The following is a 23754-nucleotide window of genomic DNA, read 5'->3' on the forward strand; positions in this document are numbered from 1 at the left end:
TCGTTGGTCGCTGGAGAGCGGTCTGTGTGACAGCTCTCCAGCGACCAAACAGCGACGCTGCAGCGATCGGCATCGCTGTCGCTATCGCTGCAGCGTCGCTTAGTGTGACGGTACCTTTAGGCTCTATCCAGATCCAGGTACATCAGGTGTATCAATACATAATGCGTATACTATCTATAAATATGCAGCAAAAAGGTTGGGCAAAACTATATACAAATTTAAAGTGACAGTGCAGACCAGATGACCAAACAGGTCCCAATAAAGTGCATTCGCATCCTGTTATGGTATAAACCCTCCAGCGGATCAAAAAACCAAATGGTTAGTTATCCAACTGTCATTATATATAGTACATCAGAATTCAATCTACTCAGGTTTGGCAACCATTCTATTCCTAGGGTTAGTAGCCTTCCGCGGCATCAAGTAGCCACCTGTCACCTGCTCCTCACAAAAAATTCCTTTGAGACCTGACTTTAGATGACCATTCAAACCCAAGCTTTTTGCACCACACATGTATCAAGAAAATACGTCCCAACCGTGGAGACCAATTAAATAACCTTTTTGCTGCATATTTATAGATAGTATACGCATTATGTATTGATACACCTGATGTACCTGGATCTGGATAGAGCCTAATGTCGCTGGTCTCTATGTTTGATATATTTATCTGTGACTGTGAGGCATTTTTAAATTGTGTGTATTTTATATGTTAATAAAGATTTGTGATTAAATATTTAAACGCTTCGTGACCATAGGAGTTTAATAACTTCAGAGTCAGTATGTTTTCGTTTTTTTTAAATCGTCAAATATTACAATGAAACTAGTAGGAAAAAAAGGTGCTGAATTCAATAGAAAATAGGGATCATTCTGCCATGGAATTAACACTAAACAGCGGCCAAAATATGAATAATTAATTTCCCAGACATAGTAAGGTGATACACTATTTATAATTTGATGAAATCCTCATAAGGCTTAAATCACTTGTTCGCCTATAAAAAGAATGATCGCTTCTCAATGGATTAATGTATAATCACCTATATGTTTGGAAGTAAGATATTTGAAATGGGATAATAATGTGCACGGTGCTCAGTGTACGGCTGCCTAACATAGGCTAGAACTTGCTATCTATACCCATGACTAAATATCACTATAATCAAGCTATAAAGTATATTACTTAAATGGCCGCGTGTTGATCTCCTGGCGTCCCTTGCCCCGACGCGCGTTTCGCTGTGCTTCTTCGGGAGACGCCTTTTTTTTCAACACCCACTCAAGCCAATGGGTGAAAAACGCTGCAAGAACGCTGAAAGAAGTGACATGCTCTATGTCCAAAAAAAGCAGCAAAGCACAAAATCCTGATGACACAAAAAACCAATGTGTGTGCATGAGATCTCTGAAATCTCATAGGCTTTGCTGGTACTGTAAAAAGCAGTTGAAAATTAGCAAAAAAAAGCAGCAAAAAAACACCCAGTGTGAACTTACCGCTATGTGCACACGTTGCAGATTTGCCTGCAGAATTTTCTGCGCAGATTCTGCATCTCTTAGCAGAAAACGCAGGTAAAAATCCGCGTGGATTTGATGCGGATTTTCATGCGTTTTTGTAGGCTAAATAAAGATCTATTATTTAACAAAAAAAAAAATTATGATGCAATTTCTTTGTCTAACCTCTTTTGTTACATACACCATTGAAGAATAATGTTTGCACACACAGATAGATAGATCTATTATCTATAGATCTATTTAATCTATCTATCTATATATCTATCTATAGATCTATCTATCCATCTATCTATTAATCTATCTATCTATCTATCTATCTACAGATCTATCTATCTATCTATCCATCTATCTATCTATTGATCTATCTATCCATCTATCTATAGATCTATCTATCTATAGATGTATATCCATCTATCTATAGATGTATCTATCCATCTATCTATAGATCTATCTATCCAACAAAGAAACACACACCGGCGCTCCCAGGGGAGTGAAAAAGAAGGCTGCAGGTGCCTAGACAGTAACTGTGCTAATTCTGTCAAATAACAAAGGAGAGTATTAAATAGACAGAGGCACCGCGCCAACTAAATAAAGTAAAGTAATACAAAGTGTAGAGAATGAGCGTCTACCTGGGCACAACGTGAAGCACAATGAAGGTATAAGCAGTATCAGCAACCAATAGTCAATAGCAGGATAAATGCCTGTTTTGTCCAGAGTTCCTCATACAATGCGTGGCTAATGTGAAAAGGAAAAAACACACTTACTGACAAATGATGTAGCTGCTTGTAAGGGTGATGGCGCTTTCTCAGTAGGGCTGCAGTCGTCCTAATAAGTTGTAGAGACCGGATCGCCAGCGGCCCAAAGAAGGAGGAGTACAATGTCCAGGGTAGCGATGTCCAAGGCGGCAGCGTGGGGCGGCACAAACACCTGAAAGTGAAGGGAGCGTCCTCCCTGGTGAGTGTGTGCCCGCCGCACACGTCAGGAGCACCGCTTGCCGGCACACGTGGACCAGAGGAAGCTGGTGCACGGAGCGGTGAAAAAAGGGGGCGTGGTAAAGGTGACGTCACCAAAACAAAAGGCAAAGGACGGATGCCGCACAGGACCACACTTGCCTACGCGTTTCGAAGGTCTCCGGACCTTCTTCGTCAGGGCTGAGGATACCGGCGGTCTCTTAGTCCTTTTAAAGCGCCATATGCCCACATAATACCCACATAATGCGCCGGCAGCTGGAGCACTGCAGTCCTATTGGGTCACTGACTACGTGAAGAGGGGAGATAAATAAGAGTATAGCTGTACAGTACACAGAATAAAACCGGGAATTAGCCGGGACAAAATAACCTATGTTAAATATATAAAATCACCTTTATTATCTATTAACACATATGACAAAAAGCGGGCAGAAGTCACCCTACAAATTAAAAAATTAAAAAGTATGAAATGTAAGAGTATACCGCTACAAGTTATAAAAATGCATATAAATATCTAAAAAGGTCTAAGACATTACAAAGAAGGGGAGGGGGAGAAAAGAGAGAGGGAGGAGGGGAAGAAAAAAAAAAAATATATATATAATAATAAATAGTGAAAAAAGAGCTACTACATACTTACATTCCGATGTCTGTCGCGTCCCCCGGCGTCCGCTTCCCTGCACTGTGTAAGCGCCGGCCGTAAAGCAGAGCGGTGTCACCGCTGTGCCCTGCTTTACGGCCAGCCGGCGCTGACACAGTGCAGGGAAGCAGAACGCCGGGGGACCCGACAGACACCGGAATGTAAGTATGTAGTATTTGTTTTTTTTACATTTACAATGGTAACCAGGGTAAATATCGGGTTACTAAGCGCGGCCCTGCGCTTAGTAACCCGATGTTTACCCTGGTTACCAGTGAAGACATCGCTGAATCCGCGTCACACACACCGATTCAGCAATGTCAGCGGGTGATCCAGGGACGAAATAAGGTGCTGGCCTTCTAGCTCCGACCAACGATGTCACAGCAGGATCCTGATCACTGCTGCGTGTCAAACTCAACGATATCGCTATCCAGGATGCTGCAACGTCACGGATCGCTAGCGACATCGTTGTTAAGTTGTTCAGTGTGAAGGTACCTTTAAATAAAGACACACAAAATCTGCATTAGGCTGGGGTCACACTTGGGAGAAACTCGCACAAGTCTTACACCTCAGTACCTGGCATTGCCGCCGGCACTCGGACCGGAGCATCCAGCCACATAGAAATACATGCAGCCGCATGCTCTGCTCCCGAGTGCCGGCGGCAGTGCCGGATATTTAGGTGCGAGACTTGTGCGAATTTCTCGCAAGTGTGACCCCGGCCTTAAACACAATGTCTGTTTAATTTTTTTAAAAATTGAAAAAAAAAAATGGTGTGGGCTTCCACGCAATTTTCTGTGCCAGAGAGGGAAAGCTGTTGACTGGGGGCCGATATTTATAGCCTAGGAAGGGATTAATACCCATGGATCTTCCCAGGCTATGAATATCAGCCCGCAGCTGTATATTTAGCCTTTACTGGCTATTAAAATAGGAGGCCCCCCAAAAAGGACGTGGGGTCCCCCTATAATTAATAGCCAGAAAAGGCTATGCAGACAGCTGCGGGCTAGGAAGCCTAGGAAGTGATCATGGATATTAGCCCCCTCCGGCTACAAACACCAGCTCACAGCCGCCCCAGAAATGGCGCATGCGGGGTAATAAGGGGTTAATGTCATCTTTGTATTATAAGGTGACATCAAGCCCGGCTTAGTAATGGAGAGGCATCAATAAGACCCCTATCCATTACTAATCCTATAGTTGTTAAGGGGTTAAATATACACACAGCCAGAATAAAGTATTTTAACAAAATAAAACATTACACAGTTTCCCATCTTTATGTTTCTGCTAATCCATGCGACACCCTCAATCACCTGTAAAAAAAAAAAAATACAATAATAAACCAACACAAATACTCCCTGGTCCGATGTAGTCCATTTAATAACGAGTGTCCCAGGACGATCTCCCCTATAGTGGTATATCCAGCACAGCCCGCACAGTGGTATATCCAGCACAGCCCGCACAGTGGTATATCCAGCACAGCCCGCACAGTGGTATATCCAGCACAGCCCGCACAGTGGTATATCCAGCACAGCCCGCACAGTGGTATATCCAGCACAGCCCGCACAGTGGTATATCCAGCACAGCCCGCACAGTGGTATATAGAGCACAGCCCGCACAGTGGTATATCCAGCACAGCCCGCACAGTGGTATATGCAGCACAGCCCGCACAGTGGTATATACAGCACAGCCCGCACAGTGGTATGTACAGCACAGCCCGCACAGTGGTATGTACAGCACAGCCCGCACAGTGGTATATACAGCACAGCCCGCACAGTGGTATGTACAGCACAGCCCACACAGTGGTATATACAGCACAGCCGGCACAGGGGTATATACAGCACAGCCCGCACAGGGGTATATACAGCACAGCCCGCACAGTGGTATATACAGCACAGCCCGCACAGGGGTATATACAGCACAGCCCGCACAGGGGTATATACAGCACAGCCCGCACAGGGGTATATACAGCACAGCCCGCACAGGGGTATATACAGCACAGCCCGCACAGGGGTATATACAGCACAGCCCGCACAGGGGTATATACAGCACAGCCCGCACAGGGGTATATAGAGCACAGCCCGCACAGGGGTATATAGAGCACAGCCCGCACAGGGGTATATAGAGCACAGCCCGCACAGGGGTATATAGAGCACAGCCCGCACAGGGATATATACAGCACAGCCAGCACAGGGGTATATAGAGCACAGCCCGCACAGGGGTATATACAGCACAGCCGGCACAGGGGTACATACAGCACAGCCGGCACAGGGGTATATAGAGCACAGCCCGCACAGGGGTATATACAGCAGAGCCCACACAGGGGTATATAGAGCACAGCCCGCACAGGGGTATATAGAGCACAGCCCGCACAGGGGTATATACAGCACAGCCAGCACAGGGGTATATAGAGCACAGCCCGCACAGTGGTATATACAGCACAGCCCGCACAGGGGTATATACAGCAGAGCCCGCACAGGGGTATATAGAGCACAGCCCGCACAGGGGTATATAGAGCACAGCCTGCACAGGGGTATATACAGCACAGCCAGCACAGGGGTATATAGAGCACAGCCCGCACAGGAGTATATACAGCACAGCCCGCACAGGAGTATATACAGCACAGCCCGCACAGTGGTATATACAGCACAGCCGGCACAGGGGTACATACAGCACAGCCGGCACAGATCCGCAACAAAATCGGCAACGTGTGCACATAACCTTAACGTACAGGAATAAGGACATGCACAACCATTCTGGCTTTCAGGGTTCCTGCACAGTTCCATCATGGGCTAACAGTAGCATTAGTCAGCGTGTGACCCTGGTAACTGAGTGAGCTGCTCTCCTCAGCGCCGCTTTATATATACTCGGTCTTGCCTCATTATCATAATTTATGCAAAACGTATTCAAATGTATGCGCAAAGCTTAGCGGGACATCCAACACCTGCCACTCAACTCCTCTCCTACAGTACTTTCAGCAGCAGCTTTCCTCTCTCCCCCTCCAGCACACAGTCTCTCCTGGCTTCTCACCTCCCCCTCCACCACCAGGCTGACGTCAGCAGCACAGGGAAGGGAGGAGAGCATGGCGGCAAGCGGAGGCAGAGGGAAGAGTGGAGCCAGCATGGACAAAAGCATCACCCTTCCCGCTGACGAGATATTCCGCAACTTAGAAAACGCCAAGCGCTTCGCCATTGACATTGGTGAGTCGGACGCCATTCATGCCCGGGCGAGCAAGAAGCGCTAGTAAATGCCATCAGCCTGCCAGTTCTAGCAAGTTAGCCCCTCTACACTGTACTGCCCTTCACCGCATAGAACTATGGGAAGTGTAGTTTCCTGTAGCTCCTTTCAGCTAGAGCCTGCTTAGCTTTCAAACTACACTTACCTGAAGTCTTTGCGGCTGCGCTGGTTTCTGGAAGTTGTAGTTTAAGCTGACATCAGGCAAATGTGTGGAATTGAGCGAAAAAAATACATTTCCCGTGATGCTCCTTCAGGTGTCTGCAGAGACGTGAAGTAGAAAGTAAACAACCTGCTGTAACTGTTTCCTCAGCTGTAGAGTACACCGTGCGGTTTTGTGCTGAATATCGTGCAGGGAGGGATAGAGGTATCCGTGCACTTACTGCTCACTGCAGGAGGGCACCTATGGGCTGATGGGAGAGGTTGGAGCTTAATTATTAACCCTCTCAAGGGAGTGTCTGCTGTTCTAATGGTGGCATATGTAACTGTAGCGTTGTGTGTCCGCGCTCTCTGTAGTGTGACTTGAGCCTTACAGCCAGGGGCGTAACTACAACATCGCACCCGGGCCCTGGAGCCTAGGGGGCCCTAAAAGTCCCTTTGGCCTATAGAAAAAGACTATTGCTATTAAAGATTTAAAATATTTGGGGGCCACATTGGCGCTTTCATATCGGGGCCCATGACAGCCCACGTGGTACTGCAGAGCTGCATTCTTAATTCAGCTGTATGGACACGGTCAGACGACCTGTGTACGGAGTCATACAAAGCTACTTAAAGGGGCGTCCTGACAACGTGTAGTATCCACCGGATGAATAGGGGACCGGTGGGACCCCAGAATTTGAGGAGGGGGTTCCTGTGGAGCTCTAGAGCACATCCATGACTAGGACTCCCATGACTAGGACTCCATTCGCCGCTATCACGTGTGCACCCTTTTCATATGGGGGGTGCCGTTCATGTGATGACCCCCTTAAAGGGGTTGTCCAGCTTGGTGTGTGTCACGTCGCTTTAATGTGTGCGCGGTGCAAAAAGATGAAGCGTTCCTTCATTCATGCACAAGGGAGTATGGTCACCTGACGCATCACTGTCATCCACTACATGTCCCATAATGCATTGTTCCTCGTCATTGCTTTCCCCCGCACCCCATGGACCCCAGTGCTGGCTTCTCTGGGTGGTCTGCTTCGGCTCTGGAAACAAGGACTGCTGCAGCAGTTTGGTGAGTAGTGCAGCAAGTCATCAGATGTTACTGTGACCGCTGCAGACTATCACAGGCTGCAGAGGTCCTATGATATTTGAATATTCATTGTTTCAGGAGGCTAGTGTATATATGTGTATATATATATATATATATATATATATATATTTTTTTATTATTTTTTTTTTTCCCCAAAAAAATATATATTTATGTATATTTTTATGCAGGTCCACCCCTTTAAGGGCTCGTTCACATAGTTTTTTTGGCCGAATAATCCAGGTTTATTATGCCTATTTAATGGATCACCCATGTTCACACATTGCACTGCTATAAAGGAAAATAAAACGTTTTTGTTGCAGTTTTAGAAAAACAAAAATGCAACAAGGTCGCAACGTGCTACGAGACGCAATTAAAAAAATAAATAAATGCACCGTGAAATTGTGTTTATGCACAGGAAAGATATATATATCTTGGTACTTGTGTCAAAAAGGTATAATCTGCCTTTACTCCTAGGGTGCAGCACGTGCACTAAGGCCGCTGCATTCACATCGCAGCCACGGTGCATTTTTAAGATCGATTGCAGCTGAATGTTGAGGTCAATCGGCCCCGGCAGTTTTTTTTTTTTTTTTTTTATTTTGTAGTGGAAAAGCTACATCATCTGCAAAACCCAGTTAGTGACCCTACAGGCAATGCCCCCAATTATTCTCCATTAACACAAACTCTGTCTTATATGTTTATAATGGTAAATGGCTCAGTGCAGTGTGTCCGCGCCCCTATGTAATGCTATAGGTATATAAATATATAACCTTGTGCGATCGCTCGCTGAGCAGGATCAGCGCCTCTATAATCTCACCGAACTCTTAAAGGGACGTCTAATCTCTCTAAATCTAGAGATCTTTGTGTGGCTGTATCTCTTGGGCTATTCTTGTGATGTAGTCGTCCACCTATGGATAATCGCTATTTTACACTTGTAGACAATAAACCACATAAGTCAGAAATAACTGGAAAATCTGAACATTTCTGCATTTTTTTTTTTTCTCTCCATTCATTTACATCAATTAAAAATTCTGAAAAAAAAAAAAAAATAGCTGAAAAAAATCGACACTGCAAGTTTGAGAAAACGCTTTGGTTAAAATCTGCAAGGAAAACATGAGCATTGTGTGCTGGAGGTTTCAGTAATCACTTGGCTGTTTTTGTTTGTCGTTTTTTTTTTTTTTCTTTTTCTTTTTCTTTGTCCCCCCCCCCCCCCCACAGCAAAAAACTAAACGTGTGAACGAGCCCTTACCGTATGTATTCTATTACAGATAGTTTGCAATTCTGCAAACTTCAGAGCTGAATTCTCCCAGCTGCATCATTATGATTTCATTTTTGAGTTATTCTCATTTTTTTTTAGATGGGGATACATTTGTAACGTGCTTGTAAAAGCTAGAAAACCAGCAAATTGGCAAGTTACCCTTTTTTTTTTTTTTTTTTTTTTTTTTTTTTGTATTTTTCCTTTACTGCTTGTGGTCAAGGGGATCTTTGTAGCAGCGGTGGTCGGACTTGTGCAGTGCTCACAAGCTCTCTCCTCTATTGAGCTTGTAAGCACGATTAGATGCCCCATATTGCCGCATTAAATGCCGGTGCATCCGCGAGGCTGCTGCTCAGTAACCACTGTACAGAAGCTCTGCGAATCTTACTTTTCAGGATTCCCCTATGTCGCATAAGTGAAAAGCCGCATCATCTGTTCATCACGCCGCAATCATGACATTGAGCCGTCAATCAAAAAGCCGCGAATGCGATCCTAGGCGCTATAATAGATTCACGAGCCTCCTACACTTGTCCAGCAGCCAGGGGCTACTGACTGGGTTTATGGTCCGCTGTCCGGCAAATAGATTCAACCATCCCTACACTGTGTTCCAAATTATTATGCACAAAGAGTTTAGGAGTGATAAGGTTAGAATTTTTTGGTTTGTCATTTAAACTCATTGATGGTGATGTGTGTCAGGGCTCTTTATATCACTGAAAGCAATTGCAGATACCTGTGCAAATTAGTTTGGCAGGTGTGTCCAAATAAAGGCAAGACTACTTAAGGGCTGTCCCACACGTCCAGATAATTCCGGTACCGGAATAAATCGGTACCGGAGTTATCCGTGTCCGTGTGCCTGGGAACTCACGTAGGCCATACGTGCGGCACACGTGTGCCGCCCGTATGGCGAGTGGGTACCCCACGGAGCGTGGGGTACCCACGCGTGTGGTACCCTGCATCGTGCTGAAGCCGCGATTCATATGTTCCCTGCAGCAGCGTTTGCTGCAGAGAAAATATGAATAACAGTGTTTAAAATAAAGATCTATGTGTCCGCCGCCCTCCCACCCCCTGTGCGCCCCACCCCCCGCTGTTCTGAAAATAGTTACCCGCCTCCCTCGCTGCTTCCTGCTCTGGCCGCGGCTTCTAGTGTATGCGGTCACGTGGGGCCGATCATTTACAGTCATGAATATGTGGCTCCACCTCCCATAGGGGCGGAGCCGACTATTCATGATTGTAAATGAGCGGCCCCACGTGACCGCATACAGTAGGAGGCGCGGGGCAGAGAGGAAGGAGTGACAGCGGGGGGGCGCACAGGGGGTGGGAGGGCGGCGGACACATAGATCTTTATTTTAAACACTATTATTCATATTTTCTCTGCAGCAAACGCTGCTGCAGGGAACATATGAATCGCGGCTTCAGCACCATGTGAGGGGGACAGCGCTTACTGTAGCGCTGTCTCCTGCACGCACACGGACCCCAGACGGAGAACGTCCGTGTGAGGTCCGTGTTTTACACGGACCCATTGACTTTAATGGGTCCGTGTAATACGTGCGCTCCCACGAACACTGACATGTCTCCGTGTTTGGCACACGGAGACACGGTCCGCAAAAAATCAATGACATCTGAACAGATGCATTGATTTTTATGGGTCTACGTGTGTCAGTGTCTCCGGTACGTGAGGAAACTGTCACCTCACGTACTGGAGCCACTGACGTGTGAAACCGGCCTAAGAAGGCTGTTCCACATTATTAAGCAGCCTACATTTTTGGCCAAAATGGGAAAGAAAAAGGATGTGTCGGCTGCTGAGAAGCAACAAATTGTGGAGTATTTAGGTCAAGGCATGACTACAATCAACATTGCCAAGACACTTCCTCGTGATCATCGCACAATCAAGAAGTATGTAGCTGATTCCCAGCACACACGTGTGCGTGCTGATAAGGAAAAATTGAGGACTCTTTCCAACAGGCAATTGCGTAAGGTTAAAAGAGCAGCTGCAAAAATGCCTTGTCATAGCAGCAGACAAGTTTTTGAAGCTGCTGGTGCCTCCAACGTCCCCAGAACAACAAGATGCAGGGTCCTTCAGAGGTTTGCAGCTGTTACTCCACCTCCTCCTTGTTGGCACCTTAGCCGTGTTTTCATGGGGTGTCCATCAACCAGCCATCCTCCACTCCATCCATCTGGACCATCGAGCGTTGCACGACACTCATCGGTGAACAAAACAGTTTGGAAGTCAGTCTTCATGTATCGTTTGGCCCACTGGAGCCGTTTCTGCTTGTGTGCAGTGGATAGAGGTGGTCGACAGGATGGCTGGTTGATGGACACCCCATGAAAACACGGCTAAGGCGCCAACAAGGAGGAGGTGGAGTAATGTTTTGGGCTGGAATCATGGGGAGAGAGATTGTCGGCCCCTTTATGATCCCTGAAGGGGTAAAGATGAACTCCATAATCTATGTGGAGTTTCTAAAACAACACTTCCTGACATGGTTCAAGAGGAAGAACCGTGCTTTCCGCAGCAAGATCATTTTCATGCTTGATAATGCACCGTCTCATGCTGCAAAAAACACATCTGCATCTCTGGCTGCTATGGGCATAAAAGAGGACAAACTTATGGTGTGGCCACCATCTTCCCCTGACCTCAACCCCATTGAGAACCTTTGGAGCATCATCAAAAGGAGTGTCTATGATGATGGGAGGCAGATCACATCTAAGCAACAGCTCTGGGAGGGTATTCTGTCCACATGCAAAACAATTGAAGCAGAAACCATCCAAAAACTGACAAATTCAATGGACGAGAGAGTTCAGAAGCTTTTTTCGAACAAGGGGTCCTATGTGCAAATGTAACATCACCTAGAATAAAGTTTTCACTTGAAAACTGTTTAATTTCATTTTGTAATAAGCTGATAATGCTTATAACTACATAATTGACCATTTTTTTTGTTCAAAATAATAAAAAAAAAAGGTTGAAAACTCTGCTGTGCGTAATAATTTGGAACATGCATTTTGAGTGTTTTTATTTTTTTTTAAAAGATACGGTTTTCATAGGCAGTTTGTTCCAAAACATTGCAATTATACTAGAATAGTAGATGACTGGAAAATAACAATGACTGCAATTCAGATAGGTAATTTAGAGAAAACATGAGGAAATATTATTTGCATAATAATTTGGAACACAGTGTACTTGCAGGCTGTAAAGCAAGGACACCGACCACCGTTGATGGACTGCAGTGGTGGTCGGTGACTCGGGCAACAAGTCGTAAACAATAAAATAAAAAATCTCTCTGTTCTTGAGGATTTAATTGCAAAGTTGCTCTTTTTTTCCTTTGGAAACCTAGTCTTTTTATGATTTTCTCATTTCCTGCTGTCGCAGTTGGAGACTTATGATTTGCATGAGATTATTTTTGCAGTCTAGTCTGAGCCTTATGGTGCAGAGATCAACATCAGCAGCCGCGACCTATTAACCATGCCATGGCTGTGGTCTTAGTCTCATTACCGTGCCCGTCTCCTTCCTGCCGGCCTGCTGTCACACCGTCTATGGCGGCACGGACCGTTCCCTGGCGGTGACCTCTGCTAGGTTAGAAGGCAAATATTTCTCATGTAGAAAGTGGGCTAGGGGTGAACAAACTACAAATGTGTCAGACTTTATGTGCTTGGACGTTTACTCCAGTTTTTTTTTAATTTTTCCCTGTATTTACAAAGTACATCTAAATAATTCCAGGGGTATCCCATGTTCAATATTTATCACCTATCAATCCATTTATAGATAATAAAAAATAACATTCCCTGGGGTCCGGCTAATGGGACCAAGAATGGAGGGTTCTGAAGTCCCCTGTGTGACTGGTGCAGTATTGAGCATGTGCGACCACCAGTGACTAGAGCCGTGGTCACACATGCTCAATACTGCTCCATTCACACAGGTGACTTTATTACTCCCATTCTCATAATATTTTGGGGTCCCAGCAGTCAGACCTCCTTTTCCATGATTGTCTGCTCTTGTAGCACTAATTTCCTAAAGGGGCAATGCATGATTAGAAATATACAGCTGCTTTCTCCCTAAAACAGCGCCACGTCTGTGTACAGGTTATGTCTGGTGCTGTATCATTTTTTTATAATTGAGTTATTTAGAAAAGGTTGCCAAGTTTTTCTTTTACAGGCTCGTGCCTTCTATGCGGTATGTTGCACAGTGTTTTGTTGGCTGAAGAATGAGGGATCTGAGAGTTGTTCAGTGAGCTTCTTCTGACAGGAGAGCAAGTAACTTCTATCTGTCTTGTCCTGAGCTCCTGTCGGCTGATGACCACATCAAAGTTGAACATGCGGAGAAACAAGAAAAAGAGCCTGCGAAAGACAAACGCTGCAACATTTTTAATGAAGCCCAATTGCAAAAATAACCTCTAGCCCAAAATTTAGGAAGAAAAAAAAATCGTGTGTCAGTGTGTGCTGTGATTTCTTGTCATTTTATGTCTGCTTTTCCTCCCCAGGTGGATCCCTAACAAAGCTGGCCTATTATTCTACCGTACAGCACAAAGTAGCCAAAGTCCGGTCATTCGATCACAGCGGGAAGGTAATGATTTATACTCTTAGTTCTGCCATAAGTTACTGTTTTGTTTTGTTTTGTTTTTTTACTCCACTTAAGACCAGATAATTTTACTTTTAGGAAATTTCTTAGTCTGTAGCTTAAAAGGGTATTCCCATCTCCAAGATTCAGTCCCAATATGTAGTATGTGTAATAATATGGGAATACCCCTGGGTAATCCTATCTCTTCACTAGTATTTATCATTACTTTATGGTCAACGAGGGATCGACCCCCTCCACCGATCCGAAAAATTAATAAGCCACAGTTCTGATTTAAGCTTTGCCCCCTCAGTCTTTTTAAAGGCAACGTGAAATCGGAAAATGACTTGTTGTATAAACTCAGTTTTTGTGTTACATTTATTTTGTCAACATTTTTCATATCTTATTTATTTTTCAAATAACAATCTATGCAGGGAGGGGGAGGAGGTGAGCTGTGCCATCGCTTATTGTGAATGGTGGATCCTGTGTTATCTACTGTATATAGAGGTGTTATCAGTCATTGTACAGGAGGAGGTGAGCTGTGACATCACCTATTGTGTATGGTGGATCCTGTGTTATCTACTGTATGTAAAGTTATTAGTCATTGTGCAGGAGGAGGAGGAGGTGAGCCATGCCATCTTATTGTGATTGGTGGATCGTGTCATCAGCTGTGTATAAAGATATTACCTGTCATTGTAATCCTGCCTGTAATGATAATGATACTGATGAAAAGTTTTCTGTGCAGAACAGGAAGTACGAGTGTAACAGCCTTAGTAGCCAGTGTAAAAAAAATTGCAAAATATTTTTAATTTCTTATATAATTGAGATTATGATGTGAAAAAGACCCCAAATTAAATAAAAATTAACACCCCCCCACTAATTTATACAGTCTATTTTCTAATGGTACATTCCCTTCAAGGTGCCTTGTGGCTGAGGAATCGTGTTGTTTTTTTGTTTTGTTTTTTCCCTGCATTTTAGTGAGTGCAGTGATTGCAGTCTGCAGTCACACTGTCATATGATTTATTGTTTTTTGTTGGCTGTGGTTATCTTCTAGTTTGCAGTTGTTGCTTTGACGCCATTTGATTGTGTTCCCATTTGTGCCGTAGGATCTGTTTAGAAATTCTGTCCGTCTAAGGGAAGAGTCAGGCGGCCGTGTAACTCGGAACTCGGACGGAGATCACAACACGATCCTTGCACTGGCCGGCGGCTCACCCGAGTGTGACACCATGTTTTTCTATGCAGCTGTCATGCTCGGGTCAGATGAGCTACCGGCCAGTCCGAGCACTGTGTCCAAGTTATACGGCCTTCTAACTCTTCCCTAAACTAAAGGACCAACCGCTGTTCTTTATCAGTTGGTCGCAAAGGTTTTTTAGGCATCTTTAGTGATCCTATGGAAGCTATTGGCCTGGGATGTGCGGATCGATGTTCACCAACTCTAATGCCATCGGCCATGATGGTGCTGGAAGGGACTGCTGGAAGGGAGAGGGAGAACTGTCTCCTGACGACAACAGCGCCTCTTCCTTTGGTTAGCCAGCCTGGCGTGGCATCGGGTTTCTGGTGTGACGCGGCTCTCGCCCCCCCATCCAGCGCTCACAGATAACCGTCATGGCTGATAGACTTGATTCGCCTCAACTCTAATAGACGTCTGTTGTACAACGGATCTGGCACCGCATCGTGCCCTCCGCTATTAACAAAAGCCGCCACACCGTGCCGAGCAAATGGTCTTGGATTATTGTTTTTCACAAATGGTGAGCGTTGGTGAATGTCTTACCATTCAGACCACCAGAAGTTACTAGAATTTGGGTCTTGGACTCCTTGCTAAGGGTATGTGCACACGTAGAATGATCCTCTGCGTATTTTTCCGCAGCGGATTTGATAAATCCGCAGGGCAAAAACTGAGTCTTTCCTGCGGATTTATTGTGGATTTACTGCGGATTTACCGTGGTTTTTGTGCGGATTCCACTGCGGTTTTACACCTGCGGTTTTCTATTATGGAGCAGGTGTAAAACCGCTGCTGATTCCGCACAAAGAATTGACATGCTGCGGAATGTAAACCGCAGCGTTTCTGCATGTTTTTTTCTGCAGCATGTGCACTGCGGATTGCATTTCCCATAGGTTTACATTGTACTGTAAACGCATGGGAAACCGCTGCGGACCTTCCCGAGGATGGGGGGGGGGGGTTGAGCTTCTGCCTTCCCGAGGATGGGGGGGGGGGGGGGTTGAGCTTCTGCCTTCCCGAGGATGGGGGGGGGTTGAGCTTCTGCCTTCCCGAGGATGGGGGGGGGGGGGGGTTGAGCTTCTGCCTTCCCGAGGATGGGGGGGGGGGGTTGAGCTTCTGCCTTCCCGAGGATGGGGGGGGGGGTTTGAGCTTCTGCCTTCCCGAGGATGGGGGGGGGGGGTTGAGCTTCTGCCTTCCCGAGGATGGGGGGGGGGTTGAGCTTCTGCCTTCCCGAGGATGGGGGGGGGGGGTTGAGCTTCTGCCTCCCCGAGGATGGGGGGGTTGAGCTTCTGCCTTCCCGAGGATGGGGGGGGGGGTTGAGCTTCTGCCTTCCCGAGGATGGGGAGGTTGAGCTTCTGCCTTCCCGAGGATGGGGGGGGGGGGGGTTGAGCTTCTGCCTCCCCGAGGATGGGGGGGGGGGTTGAGCTTCTGCCTTCCCGAGGATGGGGGGGGGGTTGAGCCTCTGCCTTCCCGAGGATGGGGAGGTTGAGCTTCTGCCTCCCCGAGGATGGGGGGGGTTGAGCTTCTGCCTTCCCGAGGATGGGGGGGGTTTGAGCTCCTGCCTTCCCGAGGATGGGGGGGGGGTTGAGCTTCTGCCTTCCCGAGGATGGGGGGGTTGAGCTTCTGCCTTCCCGAGGATGGGGGGGGTTGAGCTTCTGCCTTCCCGAGGATGGGGGGGGGGTTGAGCTTCTGCCTCCCCGAGGATGGGGGGGTTGAGCTTCTGCCTTCCCGAGGATGGGGGGGGGGTTGAGCTTCTGCCTTCCCGAGGATGGGGAGGTTGAGCTTCTGCCTCCCCGAGGATGGGGGGGGTTGAGCTTCTGCCTTCCCGAGGATGGGGGGGGTTTGAGCTCCTGCCTTCCCGAGGATGGGGGGGGTTGAGCTTCTGCCTTCCCGAGGATGGGGGGGGGTTGAGCTTCTGCCTTCCCGAGGATGGGGGGGTTGAGCTTCTGCCTTCCCGACGATGGGGGGGGGGGGGGGTTTGAGCTTCTGCCTTCCCGAGGATGGGGGGGGTTGAGCTTCTGCCTTCCCGAGGATGGGGGGGGGGTTGAGCTTCTGCCTTCCCGAGGATGGGGGGGGTTGAGCTTCTGCCTCCCCGAGGATGGGGGGGTTGAGCTTCTGCCTTCCCGAGGATGGGGGGGGGGTTGAGCTTCTGCCTCCCCGAGGATGGGGGGGTTGAGCTTCTGCCTCCCCGAGGATGGGGGGGTTGAGCTTCTGCCTTCCCGAGGATGGGGGGGGGTTGAGCTTCTGCCTCCCCGAGGATGGGGGGGGGGTTGAGCTCCTGCCTTCCCGAGGATGGGGGGGGGGTTGAGCTTCTGCCTCCCCGAGGATGTGGGGGGGGGGGTTGAGCTCCTGCCTTCCCGAGGATGGGGGGGGGTTGAGCTTCTGCCTTCCCGAGGATGGGGGGTTTGAGCTTCTGCCTTCCCGAGGATGGGGGGGGGGGGTTTGAGCTTCTGCCTTCCCGAGGATGGGGGGGGTTGAGCTTCTGCCTTCCCGAGGATGGGGGGGGGGTTTGAGCTTCTGCCTTCCCGAGGATGGGGGGGGGGTTGAGCTTCTGCCTCCCCGAGGATGGGGGGGTTGAGCTTCTGCCTTCCCGAGGATGGGGGGGGGGGTTGAGCTTCTGCCTCCCTGAGGATGGGGGGGTTGAGCTTCTGCCTCCCCGAGGATGGGGGGGGGGGTTGAGCTTCTGCCTCCCCGAGGATGGGGGGGGGGTTGAGCTTCTGCCTCCCCGAGGATGGGGGGGGGTTGAGCTCCTGCCTTCCCGAGGATGGGGGGGGGTTGAGCTTCTGCCTCCCCGAGGATGGGGGGGGGGTTGAGCTTCTGCCTTCCCGAGGATGGGGGGGTTGAGCTTCTGCCTTCCCGACGATGGGGGGGTTGAGCTTCTGCCTTCCCGACGATGGGGGGGGGGGGGGGGGGTTTGAGCTTCTGCCTTCCCGAGGATGGGGGGGGTTGAGCTTCTGCCTTCCCGAGGATGGGGGGGGGGGTTGAGCTTCTGCCTTCCCGAGGATGGGGGGGGGGTTGAGCTTCTGCCTCCCCGAGGATGGGGGGGTTGAGCTTCTGCCTTCCCGAGGATGGGGGGGGGGTTGAGCTTCTGCCTCCCCGAGGATGGGGGGGGGGTTGAGCTTCTGCCTCCCCGAGGATGGGGGGGTTGAGCTTCTGCCTCCCCGAGGATGGGGGGGGGTTGAGCTTCTGCCTTCCCGAGGATGGGGGGGGGGTTGAGCTTCTGCCTCCCCGAGGATGGGGGGGGGTTGAGCTCCTGCCTTCCCGAGGATGGGGGGGGGGGGTTGAGCTTCTGCCTCCCCGAGGATGGGGGGGGTTGAGCTTCTGCCTTCCCGAGGATGGGGGGGGGGGTTGAGCTTCTGCCTCCCCGAGGATGGGGGGGGGGTTGAGCTTCTGCCTCCCCGAGGATGGGGGGGGGGGTTGAGCTTCTGCCTCCCCGAGGATGGGGGGGGTTGAGCTTCTGCCTTCCCGAGGATGGGGGGGGGGGTTGAGCTTCTGCCTCCCCGAGGATGGGGGGGGGTTGAGCTTCTGCCTCCCCGAGGATGGGGGGGGGGTTGAGCTTCTGCCTCCCCGAGGATGGGGGGGGGGGGGTTGAGCTCCTGCCTCCCCGAGGATGGGGGGGGGTTGAGCTTCTGCCTCCCCGAGGATGGGGGGGGGGTTGAGCTCCTGCCTTCCCGAGGATGGGGGGGGGGTTGAGCTTCTGCCTTCCCGAGGATGGGGGGTTTGAGCTTCTGCCTTCCCGAAGATGGGGGGGGGGGGGTTTGAGCTTCTGCCTTCCCGAGGATGGGGGGGTTTGAGCTTCTGCCTTCCCGAGGATGGGGGGGGGGTTTGAGCTTCTGCCTTCCCGAGGATGGGGGGGGTTCGAGCTTCTGCCTTCCCGAGGATGGGGGGGGTTGAGCTTCTGCCTTCCCGAGGATGGGGGGGATGAGCTTCTGCCTCCCCGAGGATGGAGGGGGGGGGGTTGAGCTTCTGCCTTCCCGAGGATGGGGGGGTTGAGCTTCTGCCTTCCCGACGATGGGACTAAGCGTTTTTGGCTGTAATTAAAGCTCCACCTCTTGAGTGCTCCCCACCTCGGCTGGTTAGATGGTTGTAAGTAGAGGGTGTTGTCTGACTCTTAATATTTTCCCTTCTTAGGATGCAGACCGAGCATTATTATATGAAATATCGGAGCAAGAAGAGATCACGGCCCGACTGCATTTCATCAAATTTGAGAACGCCTACATAGAAACCTGCCTGGACTTCATCAAGGACCATCTGGTGAATACAGAGACCAAGGTTATAAAGGCGACCGGCGGGGGAGCCTACAAGTTCAAAGACTTAATCGAAAAGAAATTAGGACTAAAGTAAGTAATTCCTACAGGATGAGCCTCATCGTGGGGGCAATGAGCCGGTGGGGGTCCTGGCCGCTAGATATGTGACTTTATAGAAGAGCCACCGTGTTTGGCACATGTCGGCGACGTGGCTCACGGCTTTTCACTAATTATAATAATTATTGCACAAAATTATATTTTTTCCCTAGAGTTGACAAGGAGGATGAGATGACCTGTCTGATAAAGGGCTGCAACTTCGTGCTGAAGAATATTCCTCATGAGGCATTTGTGTACGTGAAGCACGCGGATCCCGAGTTTCGATTTCAGACCACTCACCCCAATATATTCCCCTATTTACTAGTGAGCATCGGCTCCGGAGTGTCAATAGTTAAGGTAAGTTTTAATATTTTCATTTTTTGCTGTCAAAATAGGTCTCCAGTAGTGATGAGCGAGCATGCTGGGATAAGGCGTTATCTGAGCATGCTCGTCCTAACAGTGTCTTCGACGTGCTGTAAAAAAAATGGTTGATTCCTCACGGCTTCATGTCTAGTGGCTGTTCGAGAGCCGGCTATCCAACAGTCGCAAGACATGAAACCACAGGGAATCAACCATTTTTTTTTTTTAGAGCATGCTCAGATAACACCTTTCCCAAGCATGCTCACTCATAACTTAACGGGATTGACCTTTTGAAAACACTTTTTTTTTTTTTTTTTAAATTTCTCTAGTTTGAAAGTTATCCTGTTCCCACGAGATAGGAGATAACTTTCCGACCACTGAGGTCCCCACAGATCTCAATAAACCGGGCCCAGTGTGAGTGGAGCCGAGGTCGATCATGTTCACTGCCACACCGTTAATTCAAACAGGACCGGCCGATCATCTCTAGCGCTCTCATTGCAATGCAGTGCACCATCTTCCACTCCGTTCACACAGGATCTCGGGATCACCATATCCCTATCCCCACGCTTAGGGAATAGCAATCACACTTGAGAAATACCCCTTTAAATGCATGTATTTGGGGATAAAAATCATTTTGCAATTGGGTTGCATTACAAATATTTGCCTTGTGTGGCACTGGCTACAGAATGAGTTATCTGAGAATCGGTCAGTAGTATCTAACGGTGAGTTTCTATTCTTTTTCTGCGCTCTTCTCGGTTAAAAGACTTTTTTTTTTTTTTTATTCAAACTTATTTGCAAAAACTATATATTTTTATCTCCAAGTATATGGATTTAAGAAAATACAATTGTCCCTAAAGAGGCTGGTATTTTTCATGAATATCCTATCACTAGGGGGCGGCAGTGAGCCCCGTCTCCTGTCTTATGTTATTGATCACTCCTACATGCATTCCTGGCGATTACTCGGCATCTTCATACGTGACGCGACCTGCTCCATGTACAATGTTCACTTTTTATGCCACCTCTGTATGTTTTGGCAGGTAGAGACCGAAGACAAGTTCGAGCGCATCGGCGGCAGCTCCATAGGCGGCGGGACGTTCTGGGGGCTCGGAGCTTTGCTCACAAAGACGAAGGTCAGGGGCTTTGTATATTGGGGATATGGACACTTCAAAAAAAATAAATAAATAAATGAAAAAATAATTTTGGAGCATGTTTTCTTGCTGTCCCTCTGTTGCGCCTCCTGGAAATAAATTGCCAACTCCCATTTTACTTGTCATTGGGCACATACTTCTGTCGCTCCTCGTACAGTATGTGTAAATCGATGTCATATTATTCTTGTTTTATAACGATTGTTTTACAGGCTCAGCCTTATAATATCATCCTTGTATTCGCCACCCTGACAAGTTTTATAACTTTTTTTTAGACCTTTTTGTTTTCTTCTTCAGAAGTTTGATGAATTGCTGCAGCTGGCCGCAAAGGGACAACACACGAATGTCGACATGCTGGTGAAAGATATCTACGGGGGCGCTTACCAAATCCTGGGATTAACGGGAAATCTGATTGCAAGCAGCTTTGGCAAATCTGCCACTGTAGATAAAGGTATAAACAGCGTATGTGGATATAAAAAAAAAAAAATAATATAGGTCCCACACCTACCATGTGCATTATTTCATCAGTGGGCTTTACACCAGTGGGGTACATGCTGATGCCAGCACCAGTGGACGGTGCCATTTGTGACTTGCAACAAGGCATTGTGTGGATCCCAGTGTGTACATCCCCGCTGTTGGCACATTTCTGCCTCCTTTCCTAGTATTGTCCCTAGAGAAACATGGTGACTGCAAGCTGAACTGAAGTTGCCCAGTTCGATAATGTATGTGACTTGTGCATAACTTGCTGTTACAGACTTAGGGCGCAGGCAGAAATCCATGCATATGTCTCCAAGATCTGACCGCAATACATGGACTGGTCCTGGGTCTCTCGGCCCAAGCATGCCCACCATGTAGGTTTCTATGAAACTGTCACACTCGGGTCAGGAGACTGTGTATCGCGGACAGATCTTGGACCCATTTGCACAGATATCTGCATACAGTGAGGTCTATGCTTGCATAGTTGTGTGTATCCTTTTGATCAAAGGGTTGTGTTTTTGACCGTCTCGTCATGGTTTGCTGGAGACCTGGGATGAAATCCCTCCAAGGACAACATCTGCAAGGAGTTTGTATGTTCTTTCCGTGTTTGCGTGGGTTTCCTCCAGGTACTACAGTTTCCTCCCACCCTCTCAAAGACATAGTGATAGGGATTATGGATTGTGAGCCCCAATGGGGACAGTGAGGATGACGTCTGTAAAGTTTTATGGAATAAGTGAGTAAAGTAAATAAATACACTATTGCATCTTTTAACCCCTTCCCGACCTTTGACGCCACGTAGGCGTCATGAAAACCCGTGCCAATCCGACCCATGACGCCTATGTGGCGTCATGGAAAGATCGCATCCCTGCAGATCGGGTGAAAGGGTTAACTCCATTTTCACCCGATCTGCAGAGACAGGGGGAGTGGTACTTCAGCCCAGGGGGGTGGCTTCACCCCCCCCCCCCCCCGTGGCTACGATCGCTCTGATTGGCTGTTGAAAGTGAAACAGCCAATCAGAGCGATTTGTAATATTTCACCTATGAAAATGGTGAAATATTACAATCCAGCCATGGCCGATGCTGCAATAGCATCTGCCATGGCTGGAGACCCCGATCTGCCCCCCCCCCCACCCCACCGATCGCCCCCCCAGTCGTCCTTTCTGCCCCGATCTCCTGTCCGCTCCCCTCCTCCCTCCTGTCCGCTCCTGTTGTGAATTTACCTTTTTGGCTCCCTCTAGTGGTTACTAGTGATTTGACACTGGGGATGTCTGCCATCCCTTGTATGCTCACCTGGGTCGTTAGGTCAGGGGTGTTGCTATATAAGCTCCCTGGACCTTCAGTTCAATGCCTGGCAACGTTGTAATCAGAGCTAACCTGTTGTGCTCTTGTCTACTGATCCTGGTTCCTGCTAGATTAAGCTAAGTCTGCTTTCTTGCTTTTTGCTATTTGTTTTTGTTTGCATTTTTGTCCAGCTTGTACATAATCTGTATCCTAACCTTGCTGGAAGCTCTAGGGAGGCTGGAGTTCTCCCCCCGGGCCGTTAGACGGTTCGGGGGTTCTTGAATTTCCAGTGTGGATTTTTGATAGGGTTTTTGTTGACCATATAAGTTATCTTACTACATTCTGCTATTAGTAAGCGGGCCTCTCTTTGCTAAACCTAGTTCATCTCTGTGTTTGTCATTTCCCCTTACCTCACCGTTATTATTTGTGGGGGGCTTGTATCCTACTTTTGGGGTCTTTTCTCTGGAGGCAAGAGAGGTCTTTGTTTTCCTCTTCTAGGGGTAGTTAGTTCTCCGGCTGGCGCGAGACATCTAGCGACCAACGTAGGCATGTTCCCCGGCTACTTCTAGTGTTGGCGTTAGGAGTAGATATATGGTCAACCCAGTTACCACTGCCCTATGAGCTGGATTTTTGTATTTCGCAGACTTACTGATTCCTCTGAGACCCTCGCCATTGGGGTCATAACACGCTCCCCTCCTCCCTCCTGTCCGCTCCCCCGGTCCTCCAATCCCCCCCGTGTTCCGATCCCACCCCCCCATACTTACCTAGCTTCGATGTCCCTCCCGGTGTCTGGCCGTCTTCTCCATGGGCGCCGCCATCTTGGAAAATGGCGGGCGCATGCGCAGTGCGCCCGCCGAATCTGCCAGCCGGCAGATTCATTACAAGTACATTTTGATCGCTGTGGTAGGTTCTATCGCAGCGATCAAAATAAAAAAATAATAAATAAACCCCCCCCCCCTTTATCACGCCCATAGGTAGGGACAATAATAAAAAATATTTTTTTTTCTTTTTCCACTAGGGTTAGGGTTAGAACTAGGGTTTGAACTAGGGGTAGGGTTAGGGTTACGGGTAGGGTTAGGGGTAGGGGTAGGGTTATGGCATGTGCACACAGTGCGGATTTGGCTGCGGATCCGCAGCGGATTGGCCGCGGATCCGCAGCGGATTGGCCGCGGATCCGCAGCGGATTGGCCGCGGATCCGCAGCGGATCGGCCTCTGCGAATTCGAAGCAGTTTTCCATCAGGTTTACAGTACCATGTACACCTATGGAAAACCAAATCCGCTGTGCCCATGGTGCGGAAAATTCCGTGCAGAAACGCTGCGTTGTATTTTCCGCAGCATGTCAATTCTTTGTGCGGATTCCGCAGCGTTTTACACCTGTTCCTCAATAGGAATCCGCAGGTAAAATCCGCACCAAAAAACACTGGAAATCTGCTGTAAATCCGCAGGTAAAACGCAGTGCCTTTTACCTGCAGATTTTTCAAAAATCGTGCGGAAAAATCTCACACGAATCTGCAACGTGGGCACATAGCCTTAGGGTTAGGGTTGGAATTAGAGTTAGGGTTGGAATTAGGGCTAGGGTTTG

General features: G+C 48.5%; 1 protein-coding gene and 1 long non-coding RNA gene across 3 annotated transcripts in view; one reads left to right on the plus strand and one right to left on the minus strand.

Moving 5' to 3' along the window:
- The window catches only part of LOC143764475 (uncharacterized), a 12121-nt gene extending 5015 nt beyond the window's left edge, over positions 1 to 7106 (minus strand). Inside the window, exons 1-2 of the long non-coding RNA XR_013213206.1 lie at positions 6705 to 7106; positions 6470 to 6582 (exon numbers count right to left, since the gene is read on the minus strand). This is a non-coding gene — a long non-coding RNA (uncharacterized LOC143764475). The remainder of the gene's footprint in view (positions 1 to 6469; positions 6583 to 6704) is intronic.
- Positions 6035 to 23754, plus strand: part of PANK4 (pantothenate kinase 4 (inactive)) — a 39516-nt gene continuing 21796 nt past the window's right edge. Inside the window, exons 1-6 of one of the 2 annotated variants that reach the window (XM_077250068.1) lie at positions 6035 to 6287; positions 13274 to 13356; positions 18698 to 18906; positions 19083 to 19266; positions 20307 to 20399; positions 20712 to 20865. In XM_077250068.1, coding sequence (XP_077106183.1) covers positions 6170 to 6287; positions 13274 to 13356; positions 18698 to 18906; positions 19083 to 19266; positions 20307 to 20399; positions 20712 to 20865 — 841 coding nt within the window. In that variant the 5' untranslated portion in view covers positions 6035 to 6169. Of the gene's footprint in view, positions 6288 to 7268; positions 7532 to 13273; positions 13357 to 18697; positions 18907 to 19082; positions 19267 to 20306; positions 20400 to 20711; positions 20866 to 23754 lie in introns of those variants that run through there. The other variant, XM_077250069.1, reaches the window with a different exon arrangement.

Source organism: Ranitomeya variabilis, chromosome 4, assembly GCF_051348905.1.
Source record: "Ranitomeya variabilis isolate aRanVar5 chromosome 4, aRanVar5.hap1, whole genome shotgun sequence".
Classification (NCBI taxonomy): Eukaryota; Metazoa; Chordata; class Amphibia; order Anura; family Dendrobatidae; genus Ranitomeya; species Ranitomeya variabilis.